Source organism: Asterias rubens, unplaced genomic scaffold (genome assembly GCF_902459465.1).
Source record: "Asterias rubens unplaced genomic scaffold, eAstRub1.3, whole genome shotgun sequence".
NCBI classification, from domain to species: domain Eukaryota; kingdom Metazoa; phylum Echinodermata; class Asteroidea; order Forcipulatida; family Asteriidae; genus Asterias; species Asterias rubens.
The window spans coordinates 181,056-203,440 of NW_022985710.1; the positions used below are offsets into that span (position 1 = coordinate 181,056).

The window sequence follows — 22,385 nt, forward strand, 5'->3', positions numbered from 1 at the left end:
GAGGTTAATAAATAAATAAAGCTTATGAATAAAGCTTAAAGGTTCCAAGCTTTTGCAAACAGTAAGAAATGTAATGTCTTCAAAAACACACTTCTTTTACAAACAACAAATCAAAGTTTGAAAAATATTTATCTCAAAAGTAGTTTGTTCGTAAATAAATAATTGTTATTCAAATCATACATGGGTAACTGTAACTTTTTTTCTCCTTATTGTTTTCGACATAAGCTACTACAAGTGTTATCTACACTACCGTAGATTGAGGCGAGTCAGTGGTCACATACTCTCATACCACGCCGGCTTTGGCTCCGTCTGCCTGTTTGAAGACATTTAAGTTAACAAACAAAAAACAAACGTAAATTTCAAGACGCTCAAGCCTGAGCTGGAGCCAAAACTTCCTTGTTTCGAAAGGGGCCAAAGAACATTGTGTGTGCGTGATTTACTTAAGGGTACGAAACTGATCATTATGCAACTTGACGAAGAGATCGTATGCAATCCCTACCCATCTCCAACAGAGGGCGACCTCTATTGGTGAGTTATTACCGGCTTATCTGACATCACGGACTGCGCCCGCTGCAATTAAGGTAGCGTTATTTATGACCACTATGCTGTCACGAATTCCCCATACCATGTACTCATCAATCACTCGACGAAAATGTCGTACCACACAAAACAACAACGCACCTAAAAGGGCTTGAAACATCGCCCCCGTATAAAATGTACCATTTTTTTGACGACTGTTTTGGTTGCCAGAGAGCCGAATTTTCTACGTGCCAGGGCGGGAGGGGCACGCATCTTTGGACATTAACAGTGATTGATAACCCCTGGCTAATTCTTTCCGTGTTTGTTTGTGCTTCGGACAAACGCCTTGCGTGACCGCCCAACTTGATCAAGCTTTTTTTCGTGCCAGTGGTGTGCCTTTGGTTGTTTTAAAGGGACAGTGTACTATCGACAAGGCAGCGGTAAAGAAACATGGAAAATCAGAATTCTTTTTAAGCAGTTATTTGAACATTGAACTATCTTGCCGTGTTTTTTGTCGCTGATCCCTGGCAGTAACGGAACGTAGGTGGGGCAGGCTGTAACATTGCAATTTAGTCAAGGATTGGCGCTCCATTGCACTGTGTCGGTGTCTTTAAAGGCACAGACGCCTTTAGGAAATTGTCAAAGACCAGTCTTCTCACTTGGTGTATCCCAACATATACATCAAACAACAAATCTTCCTGATAAATAAACTACAATTGAAACCAGTTGGCATGCATATAATAAAAAACTTGGACAAAATACTCGACAAACAGATACTTATAGTCGAGAATGTAACCCCCTAATTTGATATCTTTTTAATAAATTCGGTTTTAGACAAACTGGATAATTTGAATGACTCCTCCATTACAGTCACGAAGATATATCCCTTTGTGCATTTCATATTTTAGGGGATTAACCATGGATTGTCTCTATCGAGTTATGTTTCAAACTTCTTCTTTGTTTATAAATAATTTCCCTCTAATTATAAAGAAAACATGTCTTGAACAACCCTTTCATGTCAGTGATGCCAATGTGAGCTTCATTCTGTTTTCTCACAAGAAAAACAATACATAACACTATGAATCCATTTGAGGGGACTGTTAATTTCACGTGATCAACTTCACATCAAAATAAAGTTTACAAAGGTAACACAATTGAAAATATTAATGTATAATCACCAAAATACTCTTCTGAAACACAATTTCGGCAAGTTGAGCGCCCAAGGCCAATTAACACAGTAAATTGTCCAACCAAAGCTCGCTCCGAAATGAAATTAATCCGGGACAAGAAACACCGTCAGGCAAGAGCATTGACCCGTTCAACTTGATTCACTATCAATCTCTAAAAACTGATGTCCACATTTTGTTTTAAATGTCTCCTTTCATGAAGTCATTTTTTATCTGTTCCTTTCACGGGATGTCAGGTCCTATGATTTTTGATATACCGGGGAGTAATATAAATTTATGTTCAAGTAATATTTCATAACACCATCCGCCTTTGGTCTGCCAAGCCGAACGTGGAGCCGGGTGGTTGGTTGCAAAATGCTCCCCGGGACCAGGGGGCTTCCGCAACGGCGGGTTAGGGGAGAGGTGAGCCGGAACGCTTCTCCCGAAAGATCAACGACATCAACTGCCTATAACAAATTGCAGCCATACACACGTGCACTGTTGTCATGTCAAGAAATTTATTGCTTTTGTCCTGGGTGTCTTTGACAAGAAATTAGTGAGGTCATTATTGAGTGTCTTTTATCTTAGTGGACGTACATAGGATGTCATCCCGATTTGAGAAACATCTCCCTTAAAATGAATGTCTATGAATGTGGTTGTAGAAAGAGAGAGAGAGAGAGAGAGAGAGAGAGAGAGAGAGAGCGGGGAATTCAATGTATTTTATTTTTCCTGAGGCGAGGCACGTTTCAGCATAAAACGTGGCTCAATTTGTGTATTCCATTCGCAGATTATTCTCGTGTGTGGACATAAAACCATTCATGATTTTCAGCAACAAAATAAGGCTACCATAGAAAATTATTTAAAAAAGAAGAAAATTCACGGGTTAGTTTTAAATTTTCTTCCTCCATGGTTTATCGATAGGCCAATACTTGTGTACACCTGGCCGTCACACATGGATAGAGGATTAAAACAACCGAACGGTAAAAATATAACTTTTATTTGGCTTTAAAAATGTTGCCCCGATAAAGAAATGTTTTCAACAATTGTGTTCAACTTTAAAAATGAGGAGTGCGTTAAATCATTTTACCACAACTACAGACGTAGAGGGCGGCCTGTTCTTCATGTTCTACAATGAATCCGAGGGTACCGTCTTACATTCAACTAATTGTTGAAACAAAGCCCCCCCCCCCCCCCGATCACAACATTTCGCGATCTTCACGTTTAGGTTTTGAGTAACAGCGGCCTTGATGAACACGCTTTGTCAACAGAGTTCGGACCCTTGTCATCGTGCCGACAAACCTTTACCCGATGCTCAGCCGTTTAGTCTCCCATGATACCGAGCGGCCAGAGATCGCTTGACCTCCCCGGGCGGCGGGCTGGCTTCCAAAAGCCAATGGACAGGGAGTAATACGGACCACCCACCGTAATTATAGCATGTCGCCATACTGCATGTCGAAAACAAATCCTTCGACTCAGGGCTGGGGTTTTAGTTGTCTCTTTAATGCGTCCAAATTGAAGATTACTTGAAATTAGTAATTTCATCACCATCAATGTTTTCTTCTGTCTCATGATAAATTTGGCGGGTAAATGCAACTTATTTTTAGAAGTTAGTGCTTGCTTAGGAGATTCGGCATAGATCTTCAGCGACAGGTAATTCCGTACGCGTACGGTTACAAAGCGAGATTAATCCCTAAATCTCAACCGTCGCCTCGGGCTCATGGACGGGGGAAGAACAGCAAGCAGATGTCATGGCTTTCTACCCGGGCATGATGCAGTTACACAATAATCATGTCTGACTTATTTTTTTTAAATTTATTATTATTATTTTTTTTTTTTTTTTTTGGGGGGGGTTGATCTTCCATTTTAATGAGCGTAGTGACTGCCCATAGTTGCTGATTGTTTGTTGATACAGGGAATGTATCATTATGCGAACCCACGATGATTTTTAAAATCATGGAACGCATTAAGGCATGGTGTACCTTCATTTTTGGGAACCGTTCGATTGTTTTAATCTACAATAAAACTAACACGCGAACTGGTTTCAAAAGGTGGCCGCGTTGTTGAGATATCGCCGAACGTACAAAGCGAATAATGTACACACGCAGGAAAAGTTATTCCTCTAACAAACTAAGAAGCACTTCTGAAATTCAAAATAATTGTTGGCATAAAATCTTTATCTTTTTACGTAACAGCATTACCTCGAAGTGACAGTTTTTTTCCAAAAATTATTTCTACTATAGAAATCCACTGTAATTCACACCAACAGTTTTGACTGCCAGTATTTTTGAGTGATAACAAAAAAACCAAATATTCCCTTTAAACATAATGCACTATATGAGGCAGTGTATACTATAGTTTCAGTTATTCAAACGATTGCTTCGAAATAACTTTTTTTATGGCTCTTTCATATCGTAATTGTTTCATTATGTCAACAATAAATTAAAAACATAAAAAGGTATAAACGGACGGGACAAAACGAAACAAAACGAGTGCAGAAGGGAGCGATTAATTCCAGTAAAACAAAAAACTAATTCCGACCTATGATCAGGTTACCTTGTATTCCTATAATTAGTCCCGTTACAAGTTTCAGCTATTCCTTCCCGTAAATCACACTAACATTTCAGTCATTTTGGACTTAATAAAAAATAATTGAATGTATCAAGTTTAGACTTCAAACCGCCGCGTGCCTGTGTGACTTGCAAGGTTTGCATCGCATGTCAAAAAGGAACAGGTTACTGTAAATCATGAATCATGTACGAGAACATGAATTTGTCAAAAGAACTCTGGTATTGGTGTCACAACTCTTACCCGAACAAAAACCTGAATAACTTGTCCACCCATCCCTTTGCCACAGTGGTGTTCCGCCCCAACTTGACAACCGCGCACAAACTAAAGAATTTAAGTCATTTACTTATGTTGTTAAAAAAAGAAAATGAAGAATGATTTGTCAATCCAAGTTGTAATTTTACGTTTACGCAAATTAGTCGAAAATAACATTTTATGAGTGACATTCGATCATGGAGCTATACCACTGACCTTAGCCCAATTAAAACCTAGACTTGATTCAAGCCCCGTGCGAGGGGTTCCCCTAAGCATGGCCGCAGTCAAAATGTGGCTACCGTGGTTCCGCGTGCGGAACAAGGGGCCGATTTCACTAACGTCTATGTTTGCGATCATCGCTAACACACTTGCGATGAGATCACAAACCTCAAATCCATCGCAATTGCGATGTCGCTAATTCTGCGTTTCACTAAAGTCATCGCAATTGCGATGACATTGAAGGGAAATCAAGTTTTCGTACGAGGCTAATAGTAGTGACCTTTGACATCCCGCAACAAAATCGTCGGTCGTCGCTCGAAATGAAATGGCATTGTGCAGTTTATATGTAAATCGTTGTCATGTTGGTGCATACGAACTATTGTGGACGATGTTTAGGCATTCATTTACAAAGGGTTAAAGCATTTATAGGCCTATGGCCTCTATTATAATTTAAGATTTTAATAAACAGTTTTCGTAAATCTGTTGTAACGGTGGGATTGATGAAAATTCTGACATATCTGTCTAATAATATAGCTTCGCACTGTCAATTTGCCAATACATTACACATTTTTTCTAAAAATGGTGGTTAAAATAATCGAACCCATATAGTATCTCCTTTTTACCGATATTAAGGGGCTCTTTGCTGCAGTTGCGTCGCTGATAGTTGTCATCGCCAATCTGAGTCTACCAGGTAAAAGACCACACGACTAAAATAATGTAGCGCCACTCATTTTACTCTAAATCACGGACAATTTATACGTCAAAACGTACACCGCTATAACTATAAGCACGTAATGGCGCAATGTATCATAAGTTTGCGATGAACTTTTACTTTGTGACCACTAACATGTCATCGCAAGATTGTCATCGCTAAATAAAACTTTGCGACGAGTATATTCATCGTTAAGTTTTAATGAAATCGTCGGCTAAAAAACCATCGCTAAGTTGGGATGTATTTTAGATTTAGCGATCGATTTCGGTGTTTGCGATGACCAAAACGCGTTAGTGAAATCGACCCCAGATCGGGGGAATGCAGCGAATCACAAAACAATCTAGCGATGGCACGGGATTAGGACTTGGGTCAAGTCTAATTAAAACCCCGTTAGGCACCCCATAAATGATTCGATGGAAGCCTCTGTAATGTAGTATACAGTAATGACAACCATGTACATGTACAGCAAGATGTACCTGTCTTGGTTCCAGGCCCGGACGCCGTGAAAAACAGCCCGAAAGCCTAATATGTGGTAGTCTTGAAATCAAGTCGGTAAATTAATGCTAAGCGCGGTGTGGTCATGGGGACGGTACAGCCATCCTCGATTCCTGTATGTGTGCGAGTCAGTGGCCACGCACTACCAACGACCGTTGCATGAATGTACAGTATAATCGCAATGTAACTGTTGCATGAACGGAAGTGTGTGTATTTATAACAAAGAGGCAGCGCCCAACGACTTGTCATCAAGTCTATCGTACGCGGTGATGAACCATGCAGGGCAAGGCTTCGATTGAGCTCCTTCGCACTGGGGTAACCGTGGCGCGAAAAATACCCCCCCCCCCTCATTTCAAACCAAGAACACAAGGCGTCTTGTGTGAACGTCAATAAAGACCTTGGGCATCAATTAAGCACTCGGTGATTGAATTTGCTCATTAGCATCCACAGCAGATGTTTGGAGAGGGCTTGTCGATTAGACGGTATGCAGAAGTCTTAAAATAGATCGTGGGTGGGTGAAACAAAGGGTATTAGGCTACTGACGGGAAACATCTCTCTAAACGATCGCTGACATTCCTGACGTGGTATAATTATGAAGTGTGCATTCCGCGAAAAACTTAGTCAACAAGCTTCCCTTGACACTATACTCATCGTACCACCCACCCCCTCCCCCACCACACCCCAACATCCACCCACACTTAAAGACACTGGACACTATTGGTAATATGTCAAAGACCTGTCTTCTCTCTTGGTGTATCTCAACATAATTATGCATAACATAACAAACCTGTGAACATTTTAGATCAATCGGTTGTCGAAGTTGCGAGATATTATTAAAAAAAAAAAAAAAAAAAAAAAATATACCCTCGTCGCACCATGGTCACACGAAGTTGTGTGTTTTTGATGCTTGATTTCGAAACCTCAAATTCTAAATCTGAGGTTTCGAAATCAAGCATCAAAACCACCACTTCGGTGGACCATGGTGGCGAGGGTATATTTTTTTTTTTTTTTTTTTTTTTTAAATAATATCTCGCAACTTCGACAACCGATTGATCTAAAATGTTCACAGGTTTGTTATGTTATGCATAATTATGTTGAGATACACCAAGAGAGAAGACAGGTCTTTGACATATTACCAATAGTGTCCAGTGTCTTTAAGTGTGGGTGGATGTTGGGGTGTGGTGGGGGAGGGGGTGGGTGGTACGATGAGTATAGTGTCAAGGGAAGCTTGTTGACTAAGTTTTTCGCGGAATGCACACTTCATAATTATACCACGTCAGGAATGTCAGCGATCGTTTAGAGAGATGTTTCCCGTCAGTAGCCTAATACCCTTTGTTTCACCCACCCACGATCTATTTTAAGACTTCTGCATACCGTCTAATCGACAAGCCCTCTCCAAACATCTGCTGTGGATGCTAATGAGCAAATTCAATCACCGAGTGCTTAATTGATGCCCAAGGTCTTTATTGACGTTCACACAAGACGCCTTGTGTTCTTGGTTTGAAATGAGGGGGGGGGGGGGGTATTTTTCGCGCCACGGTTACCCCAGTGCGAAGGAGCTCAATCGAAGCCTTGCCCTGCATGGTTCATCACCGCGTACGATAGACTTGATGACAAGTCGTTGGGCGCTGCCTCTTTGTTATAAATACACACACTTCCGTTCATGCAACAGTTACATTGCAATTATACTGTACATTCATGCAACGGTCGTTGGTAGTGCGTGGCCACTGACTCGCACACATACAGGAATCGAGGATGGGTGTACCGTCCCCATGACCACACCGCGCTTAGCATTAATTTACCGACTTGATTTCAAGACTACCACATATTAGGCTTTCGGGCTGTTTTTCACGGCGTCCGGGCCTGGAACCAAGACAGGTACATCTTGCTGTACATGTACATGGTTGTCATTACTGTATACTACATTACAGAGGCTTCCATCGAATCATTTATGGGGTGCCTAACGGGGTTTTAATTAGACTTGACCCAAGTCCTAATCCCGTGCCATCGCTAGATTGTTTTGTGATTCGCTGCATTCCCCCGATCTGGGGTCGACTTCACTAACGCGTTTTGGTCATCGCAAACACCGAAATCGATCGCTAAATCTAAAATACATCCCAACTTAGCGATGGTTTTTTAGCCGACGATTTCATTAAAACTTAACGATGGATATACTCGTCGCAAAGTTTATTTAGCGATGACAATCTTGCGATGACATGTTAGTGGTCACAAAGTAAAAGTTCATCGCAAACTTATGATACATTGCGCCATTACGTGCTTATAGTTATAGCGGTGTACGTTTGACGTATAAATTGTCCGTGATTTAGAGTAAAATGAGTGGCGCTACATTATTTTAGTCGTGTGGTCTTTTACCTGGTAGACTCAGATTGGCGATGACAACTATCAGCGACGCAACTGCAGCAAAGAGCCCCTTAATATCGGTAAAAAGGAGATACTATATGGGTTCGATTATTTTAACCACCATTTTTAGAAAAAATGTGTAATGTATTGGCAAATTGACAGGTGCAAGCTATATTATTAGACAGATATGTCAAATTTTCATCAATCCCACCGTTACAACAGATTTACGAAAACTGTTTATTAAAATCTTAAATTATAATAGAGGCCATAGGCCTATAAATGCTTTAACCCTTTGTAAATGAATGCCTAAACATCGTCCACAATAGTTCGTATGCACCAACATGACAACGATTTACATATAAACTGCACAATGCCATTTCATTTCGAGCGACGACCGACGATTTTGTTGCGGGATGTCAAAGGTCACTACTATTAGCCTCGTACGAAAACTTGATTTCCCTTCAATGTCATCGCAATTGCGATGACTTTAGTGAAACGCAGAATTAGCGACATCGCAATTGCGATGGATTTGAGGTTTGTGATCTCATCGCAAGTGTGTTAGCGATGATCGCAAACATAGACGTTAGTGAAATCGGCCCCTTGTTCCGCACGCGGAACCACGGTAGCCACATTTTGACTGCGGCCATGCTTAGGGGAACCCCTCGCACGGGGCTTGAATCAAGGTCTAGGTTTTAATTGGGCTAAGGTCAGTGGTATAGCTCCATGATCGAATGTCACTCATAAAATGTTATTTTCGACTAATTTGCGTAAACGTAAAATTACAACTTGGATTGACAAATCATTCTTCATTTTCTTTTTTTAACAACATAAGTAATGACTTAAATTCTTTAGTTTGTGCGCGGTTGTCAAGTTGGGGCGGAACACCACTGTGGCAAAGGGATGGGTGGACAAGTTATTCAGGTTTTTGTTCGGGTAAGAGTTGTGACACCAATACCAGAGTTCTTTTGACAAATTCATGTTCTCGTACATGATTCATGATTTACAGTAACCTGTTCCTTTTGACATGCGATGCAAACCTTGCAAGTCACACAGGCACGCGGCGGTTTGAAGTCTAAACTTGATACATTCAATTATTTTTTATTAAGTCCAAAATGACTGAAATGTTAGTGTGATTACGGGAAGGAATAGCTGAAACTTGTAACGGGACTAATTATAGGAATACAAGGTAACCTGATCATAGGTCGGAATTAGTTTTTTGTTTTACTGGAATTAATCGCTCCCTTCTGCACTCGTTTGTTTCGTTTTGTCCCGTCCGTTTATACCTTTTATGTTTTTAATTTATTGTTGACATAATGAAACAATTACGATATGAAAGAGCCATAAAAAAAAGTTATTTCGAAGCAATCGTTTGAATAACTGAAACTATAGTATACACTGCCTCATATAGTGCATTATGTTTAAAGGGAATATTTGGTTTTTTGTTATCACTCAAAAATACTGGCAGTCAAAACTGTTGGTGTGAATTACAGTGGATTTCTATAGTAGAAATAATTTTTGGAAAAAAACTGTCACTTCGAGGTAATGCTGTTACGTAAAAAGATAAAGATTTTATGCCAACAATTATTTTGAATTTCAGAAGTGCTTCTTAGTTTGTTAGAGGAATAATTTTTCCTGCGTGTGTACATTATTCGCTTTGTACGTTCGGCGATATCTCAACAACGCGGCCACCTTTTGAAACCAGTTCGCGTGTTAGTTTTATTGTAGATTAAAACAATCGAACGGTTCCCAAAAATGAAGGTACACCATGCCTTAATGCGTTCCATGATTTAAAAATCATCGTGGGTTCGCATAATGATACATTCCCTGTATCAACAAACAATCAGCAAACTATGGGCAGTCACTACGCTCATTAAAATGGAAGATCAACCCCCCCCCCAAAAAAAAAAAAAAATAATAATAATAAATTTAAAAAAAAATAAGTCAGACATGATTATTGTGTAACTGCATCATGCCCGGGTAGAAAGCCATGACATCTGCTTGCTGTTCTTCCCCCGTCCATGAGCCCGAGGCGACGGTTGAGATTTAGGGATTAATCTCGCTTTGTAACCGTACGCGTACGGAATTACCTGTCGCTGAAGATCTATGCCGAATCTCCTAAGCAAGCACTAACTTCTAAAAATAAGTTGCATTTACCCGCCAAATTTATCATGAGACAGAAGAAAACATTGATGGTGATGAAATTACTAATTTCAAGTAATCTTCAATTTGGACGCATTAAAGAGACAACTAAAACCCCAGCCCTGAGTCGAAGGATTTGTTTTCGACATGCAGTATGGCGACATGCTATAATTACGGTGGGTGGTCCGTATTACTCCCTGTCCATTGGCTTTTGGAAGCCAGCCCGCCGCCCGGGGAGGTCAAGCGATCTCTGGCCGCTCGGTATCATGGGAGACTAACGGCTGAGCATCGGGTAAAGGTTTGTCGGCACGATGACAAGGGTCCGAACTCTGTTGACAAAGCGTGTTCATCAAGGCCGCTGTTACTCAAAACCTAAACGTGAAGATCGCGAAATGTTGTGATCGGGGGGGGGGGGGGGGGCTTTGTTTCAACAATTAGTTGAATGTAAGACGGTACCCTCGGATTCATTGTAGAACATGAAGAACAGGCCGCCCTCTACGTCTGTAGTTGTGGTAAAATGATTTAACGCACTCCTCATTTTTAAAGTTGAACACAATTGTTGAAAACATTTCTTTATCGGGGCAACATTTTTAAAGCCAAATAAAAGTATATTTTTACCGTTCGGTTGTTTTAATCCTCTATCCATGTGTGACGGCCAGGGGTACACAAGTATTGGCCTATCGATAAACCATGGAGGAAGAAAATTTAAAACTAACCCGTGAATTTTCTTCTTTTTTAAATAATTTCTATGGTAGCCTTATTTTGTTGCTGAAAATCATGAATGGTTTTATGTCCACACACGAGAATAATCTGCGAATGGAATACACAAATTGAGCCACGTTTTATGCTGAAACGTGCCTCGCCTCAGGAAAATAAAATACATTGAATTCCCCGCTCTTCTCTCTCTCTCTCTCTCTCTCTCTCTCTCTCTTTCTACAACCACATTCATAGACATTCATTTTAAGGGAGATGTTTCTCAAATCGGGATGACATCCTATGTACGTCCACTAAGATAAAAGACACTCAATAATGACCTCACTAATTTCTTGTCAAAGACACCCAGGACAAAAGCAATAAATTTCTTGACATGACAACAGTGCACGTGTGTATGGCTGCAATTTGTTATAGGCAGTTGATGTCGTTGATCTTTCGGGAGAAGCGTTCCGGCTCACCTCTCCCCAACCCGCCGTTGCGGAAGCCCCCTGGTCCCGGGGAGCATTTTGCAACCAACCACCCGGCTCCACGTTCGGCTTGGCAGACCAAAGGCGGATGGTGTTATGAAATATTACTTGAACATAAATTTATATTACTCCCCGGTATATCAAAAATCATAGGACCTGACATCCCGTGAAAGGAACAGATAAAAAATGACTTCATGAAAGGAGACATTTAAAACAAAATGTGGACATCAGTTTTTAGAGATTGATAGTGAATCAAGTTGAACGGGTCAATGCTCTTGCCTGACGGTGTTTCTTGTCCCGGATTAATTTCATTTCGGAGCGAGCTTTGGTTGGACAATTTACTGTGTTAATTGGCCTTGGGCGCTCAACTTGCCGAAATTGTGTTTCAGAAGAGTATTTTGGTGATTATACATTAATATTTTCAATTGTGTTACCTTTGTAAACTTATTTTGATGTGAAGTTGATCACGTGAAATTAACAGTCCCCTCAAATGGATTCATAGTGTTATGTATTGTTTTTCTTGTGAGAAAACAGAATGAAGCTCACATTGGCATCACTGACATGAAAGGGTTGTTCAAGACATGTTTTCTTTATAATTAGAGGGAAATTATTTATAAACAAAGAAGAAGTTTGAAACATAACTCGATAGAGACAATCCATGGTTAATCCCCTAAAATATGAAATGCACAAAGGGATATATCTTCGTGACTGTAATGGAGGAGTCATTCAAATTATCCAGTTTGTCTAAAACCGAATTTATTAAAAAGATATCAAATTAGGGGGTTACATTCTCGACTATAAGTATCTGTTTGTCGAGTATTTTGTCCAAGTTTTTTATTATATGCATGCCAACTGGTTTCAATTGTAGTTTATTTATCAGGAAGATTTGTTGTTTGATGTATATGTTGGGATACACCAAGTGAGAAGACTGGTCTTTGACAATTTCCTAAAGGCGTCTGTGCCTTTAAAGACACCGACACAGTGCAATGGAGCGCCAATCCTTGACTAAATTGCAATGTTACAGCCTGCCCCACCTACGTTCCGTTACTGCCAGGGATCAGCGACAAAAAACACGGCAAGATAGTTCAATGTTCAAATACTGCTTAAAAAGAATTCTGATTTTCCATGTTTCTTTACCGCTGCCTTGTCGATAGTACACTGTCCCTTTAAAACAACCAAAGGCACACCACTGGCACGAAAAAAAGCTTGATCAAGTTGGGCGGTCACGCAAGGCGTTTGTCCGAAGCACAAACAAACACGGAAAGAATTAGCCAGGGGTTATCAATCACTGTTAATGTCCAAAGATGCGTGCCCCTCCCGCCCTGGCACGTAGAAAATTCGGCTCTCTGGCAACCAAAACAGTCGTCAAAAAAATGGTACATTTTATACGGGGGCGATGTTTCAAGCCCTTTTAGGTGCGTTGTTGTTTTGTGTGGTACGACATTTTCGTCGAGTGATTGATGAGTACATGGTATGGGGAATTCGTGACAGCATAGTGGTCATAAATAACGCTACCTTAATTGCAGCGGGCGCAGTCCGTGATGTCAGATAAGCCGGTAATAACTCACCAATAGAGGTCGCCCTCTGTTGGAGATGGGTAGGGATTGCATACGATCTCTTCGTCAAGTTGCATAATGATCAGTTTCGTACCCTTAAGTAAATCACGCACACACAATGTTTCTTTGGCCCCTTTCGAAACAAGGAAGTTTTGGCTCCAGCTCAGGCTTGAGCGTCTTGAAATTTACGTTTGTTTTTGTTTGTTAACTTAAATGTCTTCAAACAGGCAGACGGAGCCAAAGCCGGCGTGGTATGAGAGTATGTGACCACTGACTCGCCTCAATCTACGGTAGTGTAGATAACACTTGTAGTAGCTTATGTCGAAAACAATAAGGAGAAAAAAAAGTTACAGTTACCCATGTATGATTTGAATAACAATTATTTATTTACGAACAAACTACTTTTGAGATAAATATTTTTCAAACTTTGATTTGTTGTTTGTAAAAGAAGTGTGTTTTTGAAGACATTACATTTCTTACTGTTTGCAAAAGCTTGGAACCTTTAAGCTTTATTCATAAGCTTTATTTATTTATTAACCTCTTAAATCTCAGTTTTGTGTTTGATTCCAAACCATGATAGAATTTTATAAAGTAAAAGTAAACCGATAGTTCCGTCTTCGGAGGGCTCCTGGTTTCGCCTGACGTACGACATACTGTTGTTCAACACAGACAGGAGTACGTTCAAGAATAAGAAAGTGGCCACGACCTGGAAGGTGAAAACCATGATGGGAGTCATGTAGCGGTCAACAGCGGCAAGCTCATCGAAATCATAGTCACCGAGAAATAAAATGAAGAGGGATTCGAAAGCGAACGCCATCGTGCTGTACGCTGCCGTGTGCGTCCCGAGGTAAGCTGGAAGAGCACCGCGAACGCACACATGACAAGGCCGATATACGCGGCGAACGCCAGGGCGTCCTTGGCCGCCGAGCTTAGCACTGCCGTCAGGAGGTACGTTCGCGGATTGAGTCGGAGCAGATGAAGGAACTTGACCGTGCATAGGATCAGGAGTAGACCGAGAAGATACCTAAAGGTTTCCGCTATGGACGCTGCGTCCTGGAAGTTGACGAAGTCGCCCGGACGGGTCCGAAAGATTGCGAATAATTTCTCGGTGAAGACGTGTCTGTAGATGTAGACTACGATGATCCATAGACATGTTAAAATTATGAAGAGTTCCAGCCAGTTCCAAGCGGATTTCCAATAGCCACGCCCCTCCCTCCGGAACTTCATGACCTCAACGGCAGTGTAGAAGACCACGTACATGGAGAACAACATTTCGATGAATATAACAAACACTTGGTAACCTGCAACGTTCCGGTAGAATCGGACCGTCCGGATGAGTGTTGTTTTGATGAAGCCCCCACTGGACGGAATCTCTACCAAGAGCCGGATCACCGCGAAGAGGTTTGTGTTTTGCATTGTAGACCGTCCATTCCACCGAGAGCGCCCTCGTGCGGGCATCGAGCCAACGCCCCACTCTCAAGCGCTCCAGAAATGATCTGGTTTCCGTCTCCTCCAGTCCTAGACTCGCCGCGTACCCTCCAGTGCCGTAGATGTGATGTGACCCCAGATGGTGCTGAATATCTTCTCTTGGTACGCCCATGGGTCGAGTTTGTTGACGGCCGAGTTGGCAGAGTAGTTCCGTATTGCGTTGTGAAGACGCCACGACCCGTTGTACGAGTTGGTGTCTTCACTGTCTGAAGTGTAGCTGGGAAGGCATCCATCAATGATACCGAAAAAGGACGGGTTGACCTGACAGACATCTGAAACAGTTGGCATAAAAAGAAAAAAGACAAATGAAATGACATGCTACTGACACTGACATAACATACTACTCTCTCTGAATCCATGCTGATCAATGTTTCTTTCTTTTTTTCATTAAAACTTTTCACTTCAGATAAGCCTAATTGGTCAAGCATAATGACCCGAAAAACTGCATTGAACGGTGTGTGGGGCTGTGGAGGAGACATTAAACCAAATTGTAAGTGTTTTTTAATGTGTATTGTTGTTGTTTTATATTCACATTTTCTTTAACCTACCAAATGCGTTTAAAGAATCATCCTATGTACGGTCCTGTATAAAAAACGAATATTTACAACATTTAAAGGCAGGGGACACTATTGGTAATTACTCAAATAATTATAAGCATAAAACCTTTCTTGGTAACGAGTAATGGGAGAGGTTGATAGCATAAAACATTGTGAGAAACGGCTCCCTTTGAAGTAACGTAGATTTTGAGAGAGAAGTAATTTTCCGCGAATTTGATTTTGAGACATCAGATGTCTCGAAATCAAGCATCTGAAAGCATACAACTTCGTGTGACAACTTCATTAATATCTCGCAACTTCGACGACCAAATGAGCTCACATTTTCACAGGTTTGTTATTTTATGCATATGTTGAGATACACCAAGTGAGAAGACTGGCTTCTACAATATTACCAATAGTGTCCAGGGTCTTTAAATAAAAAAAATAAAAATAAAAAAAAGCTATTGAAAGCACTGTTATACCTTCACGGACTCTCAGCTGGCGTAGACGGACTCCTCCGATGAGAAATGACATTGGTATAGGTGTGGTGTCTCCTTGGTAGAGTCCAGGTACCAGATCCACATCCGCCCATTCATAGAACCCGTTGTAATTGGTCACCTGAAACAAAGACAGTTATGTAGATAGTCCTAGCAGTTTGTTTTGCCACGCAATCAAAGTTGACGTTTGTATTGTTTTTCTTATGAAATAGGCCGGTTTGTTTGTGATGGTGCTTGGCATAGCTTCTCCAAACATTAATTTTGTACAATGCCATCATTTCCCCAAGATCGTTTTGCATTTGAAAGATCTTTAAAACAATGCCTTATTTCAACCACATGTTAATGTCTCCGTACGCTTTGTTTGGACACACACCCACTATAGACTGGTCCCCTTGTCTTCATCCGCAGGATAGGCATTGGTCTTACAGGCCCAAAGATTTCATTGGATACAAGGACTTAATTGGATAAGTGACATCAGCTTTCCATGTGTTATGATTGGTCCGAGGTGATTGGTTTACATCTTCTCTCGTCTGCATGCTTCATGTGCTTATGTGTGTACAAGCATGCAATGCGGGACGTCAAATGTTCAGGCTATATGACTATTATATAGCAACAATGTTAAAGGCAGTGGACACTATTGGTAATTGTCAAGACTAGCCTTCACAGTCGATATATCTCAACATATGCATAAAATAACAAACCTGTGAAAATTTGAGCTCAACTGGTCATCGAACTTGCGAGATAATAATGAAAGAAAAAAAACACCCTTGTCACACGAAGTTGTGTGTGTTTAGATGGTTGATTTCGAGACCTCAAGTTCTAAATCTGAGTTCTCGAAATCAGATTCGTGGAAAATTACTTCTTTCTCGAAAACTATGGCACTTCAGATTGAGCCGCTTCTCACAATGTTTTATACCATCAACCTCTTCCCATTAACTCGTCATCAAGAAAGATTTTATTCTAATAAATATTTTGAGTAATTACCAATAGTGTCCACTGCCTTTAATGCATTATTTAGTTATTCATGGGTTAACATTTCAGTACTCTTTTGCAAAGCGGTCACCAAGGAGGTTATGATTACCGATTCAAATTCATCACTGCTGAAGAATACATCCTTAATATTCTGGGTGAGGAGATACGCGTGTCGGTCCGTCTGGTTGTACGCAATCACTATCACCAACCACATGAACATAATGTAGCCAAAGATCTCTCGCAAGAGGGCGTACATCTTCCGTTCCAATGCTTTACGTTTACGGCACGACTCCATCGAAGTTTGCCGTCGGCGGCCTGTAGCGTGCGCCTTTCCACTTGCGAAGAGCTGGTGGTAGACTTCTTGTGCGTTTTCTACACAACATTGAAACAAAATACATCAAACAAACAATTAGTTGTACTGGCCCTTAGCCATGCGTGGTGCCATCAGGTACTTTTATGTGTCTGTTTTCAATTAAAAAATCAGTACTCCTTTTTGTTTTTTTATTTTTAATAAAAAAAAAAAATCCAAGTTCCCTCACTACACCTGACCAAACAGCATGCCAATTGTCTTGTTACCTTCGGTGTTGTTTTTTACTAATTAATCAATCGATGACCTGGTTTTCCCATAGAAATTAGTTTTCCCATAGGAATTGTACAGCAATTACCTGGCATTTGACCTAATAGTCACTACTAGGTCAAGTGAACCATTTGGTTTCAAGATGGCTTCTAGTTTACAGGGAAAGTTACTAGAATGTATTTATATTCGTGACAAGGGTATGTTTGGTTGGATTAAACGTAATTGTGTTCTCTCCAAAAACATTTGGTGTCACGCAGGGTAAATGTTTCGATCAATTTCCCATAATTGTCTTTTTCTTAGAAAAATCCAAGCGGTACATACTATTAGAATTGTTTTGTGGAGTCAATGGGAGATCTTGGAACGACGGCTGTGGCAGAAGAAAAGACGCAGATGTCAAAACCGGGACTCAAACCCACACTGTGCTGATCAGAAACACCACATGGGCCGAGTTCGGATGGTTTTATTTTGGGGAAGTCGAGAATAAGTAAGATGGTTTGTGGAACATTTTTATTAGTCGTAAACCTGACGGTAGAAAGAGACGTAATTGTCGACCTATTTCTTTGGATGACTATATTATTACGATTTAACTTTAAACTTATCATCCAGTTTAATACTCATTCTCTTCAGTGCTGCCGCCATTTTGTTAATAAGCGTTGTTCTCGAAACCCCCGATGAAAGGTGATGTGTGATCTTGTTCAGAGTGTATTGTTCTCGGGTCGTGTCCTCGTAGTATGGGGCGTGAGAACAGTACACTTGGGACAAGAACACACCGCCCGAACTCAACCGTAGCAACGACATGTCACTGATTTTGTATGCTTGACATTTCTTGGGTCGGCTGCCAACAATTGTTCATGGCAAACTGATTCTAAATTATTGATTTTTACTTACCGATTTCAACGTCTTCCATGTCGTCACTGCCGTCCTCGTCTGCATCCCACTCCCTCATTACCATGGAAACAAAAGCAGCAAGGAGCAGCACCTTCATCGGCTGCGTGATGAAGATGCTCTGAAACAGCGATATTCCTAGAGACATTAACCAATCAATGGAGCGCTTTTTGCCGTACTTGAGCCCGTACAGCATGGTGAAGTAAGACGACACCAGAGTGGTTGAGATGACCAAAAACCATCCTATATAAATAAAGCCGTGAGGAAGACCGTTTGGAAGAAACGTGCACGAACAGCGTCCCTTCTGCGACTCCAGTTTGGAGTCGCCACTACCAGTGACAGCTGACGAACTCGGTGTGGGTACAGTCATTGTCGTCAGAACTATGGACCGTAGTTCCCGCCGAGCGCGCTCATATTGTTCGGCAGATGGGAATTTCTCCGGGGGTAGTACGTCAAGAGCATCCACAACCTCGTCCAAGTAGGAAAACAGGAACATGTTGGTGGTCAGTCTGTCGTGGGTGTTTAGTGACGAGTTGGGCAATAAGTGTTGATTTGAAGAGTGGGTCTGAGAGGGTGATCTGCTCTTGTTGCTTATTGTGTCCGAGGTGATGCTCGAGTACGGCGTGCAGGGACTGAATTCATCGATGTTGGAATAGGATAGGTGAACGTCGTCTTGATGAACAGGTGGAGCGTCACGACTCTCAGTGGACGGTTTGTGGTTTGTGTCCACGGCCCTCTTAACCTCACTGGGCTTCGAGGTCCGCCGAGCCGGCCGGGAGTACCTGAAGATCGCCACGATAAGCATGTTAATCGGGAAGGCGAGTATTGAGCTCTCGATCCCGATGAGGATCTCGGTGAACGTAATCCGGAACGTTCCGAGATCCATGACCTGTTCCGTCGGATCGTTAGGAACACCGTAGAACATGATACTGGTCAGCATGACGCACATCAGGAGTGACAGGCAGCAGGAGACTCTCTGCAGACAGGAGAAGTGACTCTTCGGTGGACGGTTGAAGATAGAGAACCACAAATGACCATCTTGGAAGTCCTTCGTGGCACGCGTCGAGAACAGATGCTTAAAGTCTTTCAAGTCTTCCGCACTTGCTGTTGGGAAGGTGCGGTCTATCAGGCCCTCGCCGATGTCAACTGCCAGCCACGAGTTGCACATGACGAACCAAGACTCGTCAAGCTCCAGGTCGTGGACGGTGATGCGACTTGCGTACCTGGATGGACGACACGGTGGAATAAGACAGTTGAAGTGAAGAGGAGTGAGAAAGATGCAATAAACTCGTCATGATTGTAACCAATGTTGTGCTTGAAAGTGTGTCAATTAATAACGAACACACATAGACTTGGCTTAATCGAACTGTCCAACACCATATGCAAATACGGACTGCTTCGAGGGATATGGTTTTAAACCTCGGTGCGTTGTACTCATGGTTTGTGCCTTGCTCAATGGCACAAATTTCATGGCCGGGATTCGAACCGATGTTCTGCTGCGGGCAACACCAGAGTTTGGGTCGGTGAACAGACCGCTAGGCCATGTAACCACACTAAACCAGCCCTTCGACTGGTCTACTTCAACAAGCAAGATGTAGCGATATAACTCACACCATAACTAGCAATGTTCTGCCATCTTTTTGCTATTGGAAGTTCGTTCTCTGAGCTATCTTTGTCAGAATAAAGCTGCCATGTCTTTAATTCGTCTGTCCTTTTGTCTGCATGTCTGTCTACTGTTTTTTGTTTATTGAGTCTGTCTAGCTGCTTTTACAAGCTTCTACTATCAAAACTGTCCCATATCATATCCTGCTCACTGCTATTTGATGTTAGGTTTTTAGTTTTAAGTTTAGATATAAAGGTTGTCATGTATCTGAATTGAAATATGAAAATGAATGTGAGATAAAGGAAGAAGTAGCGTACCATTCTGGACTGTCTCCGGCATTGTCGTGCCAGATCCTGACCTCCGTCACTTCACCGATGCTCTCCCGTGTCGTGATAATGAAGGAGTCTGCGCTGCCTCTCTGCATGACCTGACGACCCGGGGCGGCAAGAAGCTGAGGTCGGCTCTTGCCGTCTGAACCAACCAGGGTCAGGGTGGCGACGGCGGTGGTGCCGGCTCCCCTGCGCATGCCCGTCACGATGGTGACGTCATAACGGTAGTGGGCAAAGGGGTCGTTGTCTGCGAGGGTAATGACGCCTGCCTGTTGATTAAAAAAAATGGAAACGGCGCACCATTATTTATTAGGTATGAAAATGTAAATGACCGCAAGACAATCTGTAGTTACAAATGTTTTCTTAAACCGTAGTTCGTTACACAACCCGTTACAATACCTACTTTACGTATTAATTTGCTGTATACCACACTGTTCCTAACTTCTAGTATACTACGCTCACGAACTATAAAACAGTTTGAGTTGGCAGGGCAAAAGGTTGTATACCCGCTGTATTGTTTATAACATAGACTGGTCCGCTGTCTGAAGAAAACTCCCGATTGACTCCCACACAAACGAGCCTTAGTATGTCGTATAAGGTATAAGAAATAATATTGTTTGACACACTAAAGACCCAAAACAGTACACTTACTTATGAGTCCGCCCTGTAATGGGGAAAACAATATCTGGACCATCTTAAAGACTGCTGGACTGCTATTAGGTAGTTGTATTATTAACGCCTGAAATGGACTCCAGAGCAAGTGAGGTTGTTATAATATAAGCACCTTTAGTTCATCTGCCTTGTCTCTCTTGCGAGCCCAGACAGCGACCAGCACGTAGGCCACCAGGATGCAACCGACTGTGGTGACGACGACGGGATTCTCCAGGAACGTCAGGAACAGCTTGGAGTCCTCCAAGAAGTTCACCTTGTTGGGCATGACGAGAAAGCTGGAGCTGAAGTACGTCAGGTGAATGCACAGACAATGTGTGACGTCAGGGGAGGAGAGTGGACCGACCTACAAAGGTGGAGAACATTTTGATTTTAGCTATGTTGTGTTGTTCAGATGTGTGTTTCTGTAGTGTCGCGTAAAGCTTTGTAATGAGATTGTTTGCTTCAAATGAACGGGGTTCATGCTGTCGTTTACCAGACATTTAACACACAGACAAGTCCCAGTACCTTGCATCCCATGGTACCCCACATTTCTTCATCATCGTCCCAGAACAAGCACTGTGAGCTGTAGACTCCCGTCGTAATAGTGATCGTCTCGTCAGGACTCGGTTCTTCATCGTCGCTCGTAGCTGTAGATTCATCCACCGAACACAAAACCTGGTAGATTCCTAGAGAATAAGAACACAATTTATGGACACGCTGTAAGGGTTTCTTTTTCCAATCTGTTTTTGGATAAAAGCAGTGATGGTTTGAGCCTCCGTGGTTTGAGGAAAGATCATAGATTGAATGTCAGCCGTGGAACTGTAGTGAATACAGCACATCACACTCTCTGGTTGACGGAGTCGAGCTTGTTGCTCACTCTACACACACACATACTGGTTTGTCGTGGCTGAGCGGATGAGAGCACCGGAATCAAGCTCAAGTGGGCTCGAGTCCCGGTCGTAACACTTGTGTCCTTTAGCAAAAGACACTCTTAACCATTATTGCTTCGTCCTTCGGATGGGACGTAAAGCCGTTGGTCTTTTGTGTCGTGTATTGGACATAAACGAACCAGGTTACACTTCCATAAAAAGATGGGGTGCATATTGCGCCCACAGGAAAAGGAGTTATACTTCAAAAACGTAGCTCAACATACCTTGTTTTCGTCTATGAGCGTCACGGAGTGACGGATGTTAGCACGATATAATAAGGGGGGTTCATTGCGTCGACACGGTTTAACACTGGGATGCCCAGATGGGTTTTAGTTTCTGGGATTTTGAAGCATCGTGAGACAGTCATTTCAGCTATATTGACCGCCGGGATGTAAAGTCCTCAACGAGTTTACATGTATTCGAGTAAATTGTCAAGTTTCTAAATTACCATTCTCTTGTAAATGGGTCCCGTCGATCATCCACGTGTAACTCTGCCTCAGTGCCCTCTCCTCGTCACCCGTAGGGAGTCGGTACCCTGACTCCCCCAACGGCAGAGTGGCGTTCATATAACAGTCGGCCCTGGTGATATTGCCCGCTGCCTCTGAACTATTGCCCTGGAATCGGAGGCAGCACGTGAGCTGGGTGTCCGGATCTGAAGGCAGTACCACGACACTAACGGTGGCGTTATTTGTGGTAGTGAATCCGAATGCGATGGCAAAGGTTGCGCTGCGATTCATGTTAATCTCCGTG

At 42.1% G+C, this 22,385-nt stretch overlaps 1 protein-coding gene across 1 annotated transcript; it reads right to left on the bottom strand.

Annotated features, from left to right (window-relative positions):
• Positions 1-13,709: 13,709 nt before the first annotated feature.
• LOC117305985 (polycystic kidney disease protein 1-like 2) lies at positions 13,710-22,381 on the bottom strand (the record flags this gene model as incomplete). The annotated part of the gene is given in 13 exon segments (XM_033790835.1): positions 13,710-14,017; positions 14,020-14,578; positions 14,580-14,719; positions 14,722-14,928; positions 15,675-15,810; positions 16,771-16,965; positions 16,967-17,007; positions 17,010-17,033; positions 18,127-19,346; positions 20,044-20,324; positions 20,840-21,070; positions 21,232-21,392; positions 22,084-22,381. Coding segments are annotated over 13 exon segments (3,801 nt in total), but the record flags the coding sequence as incomplete, so codon positions are not given.
• Between the last annotated feature and the right edge of the window lie 4 nt (positions 22,382-22,385).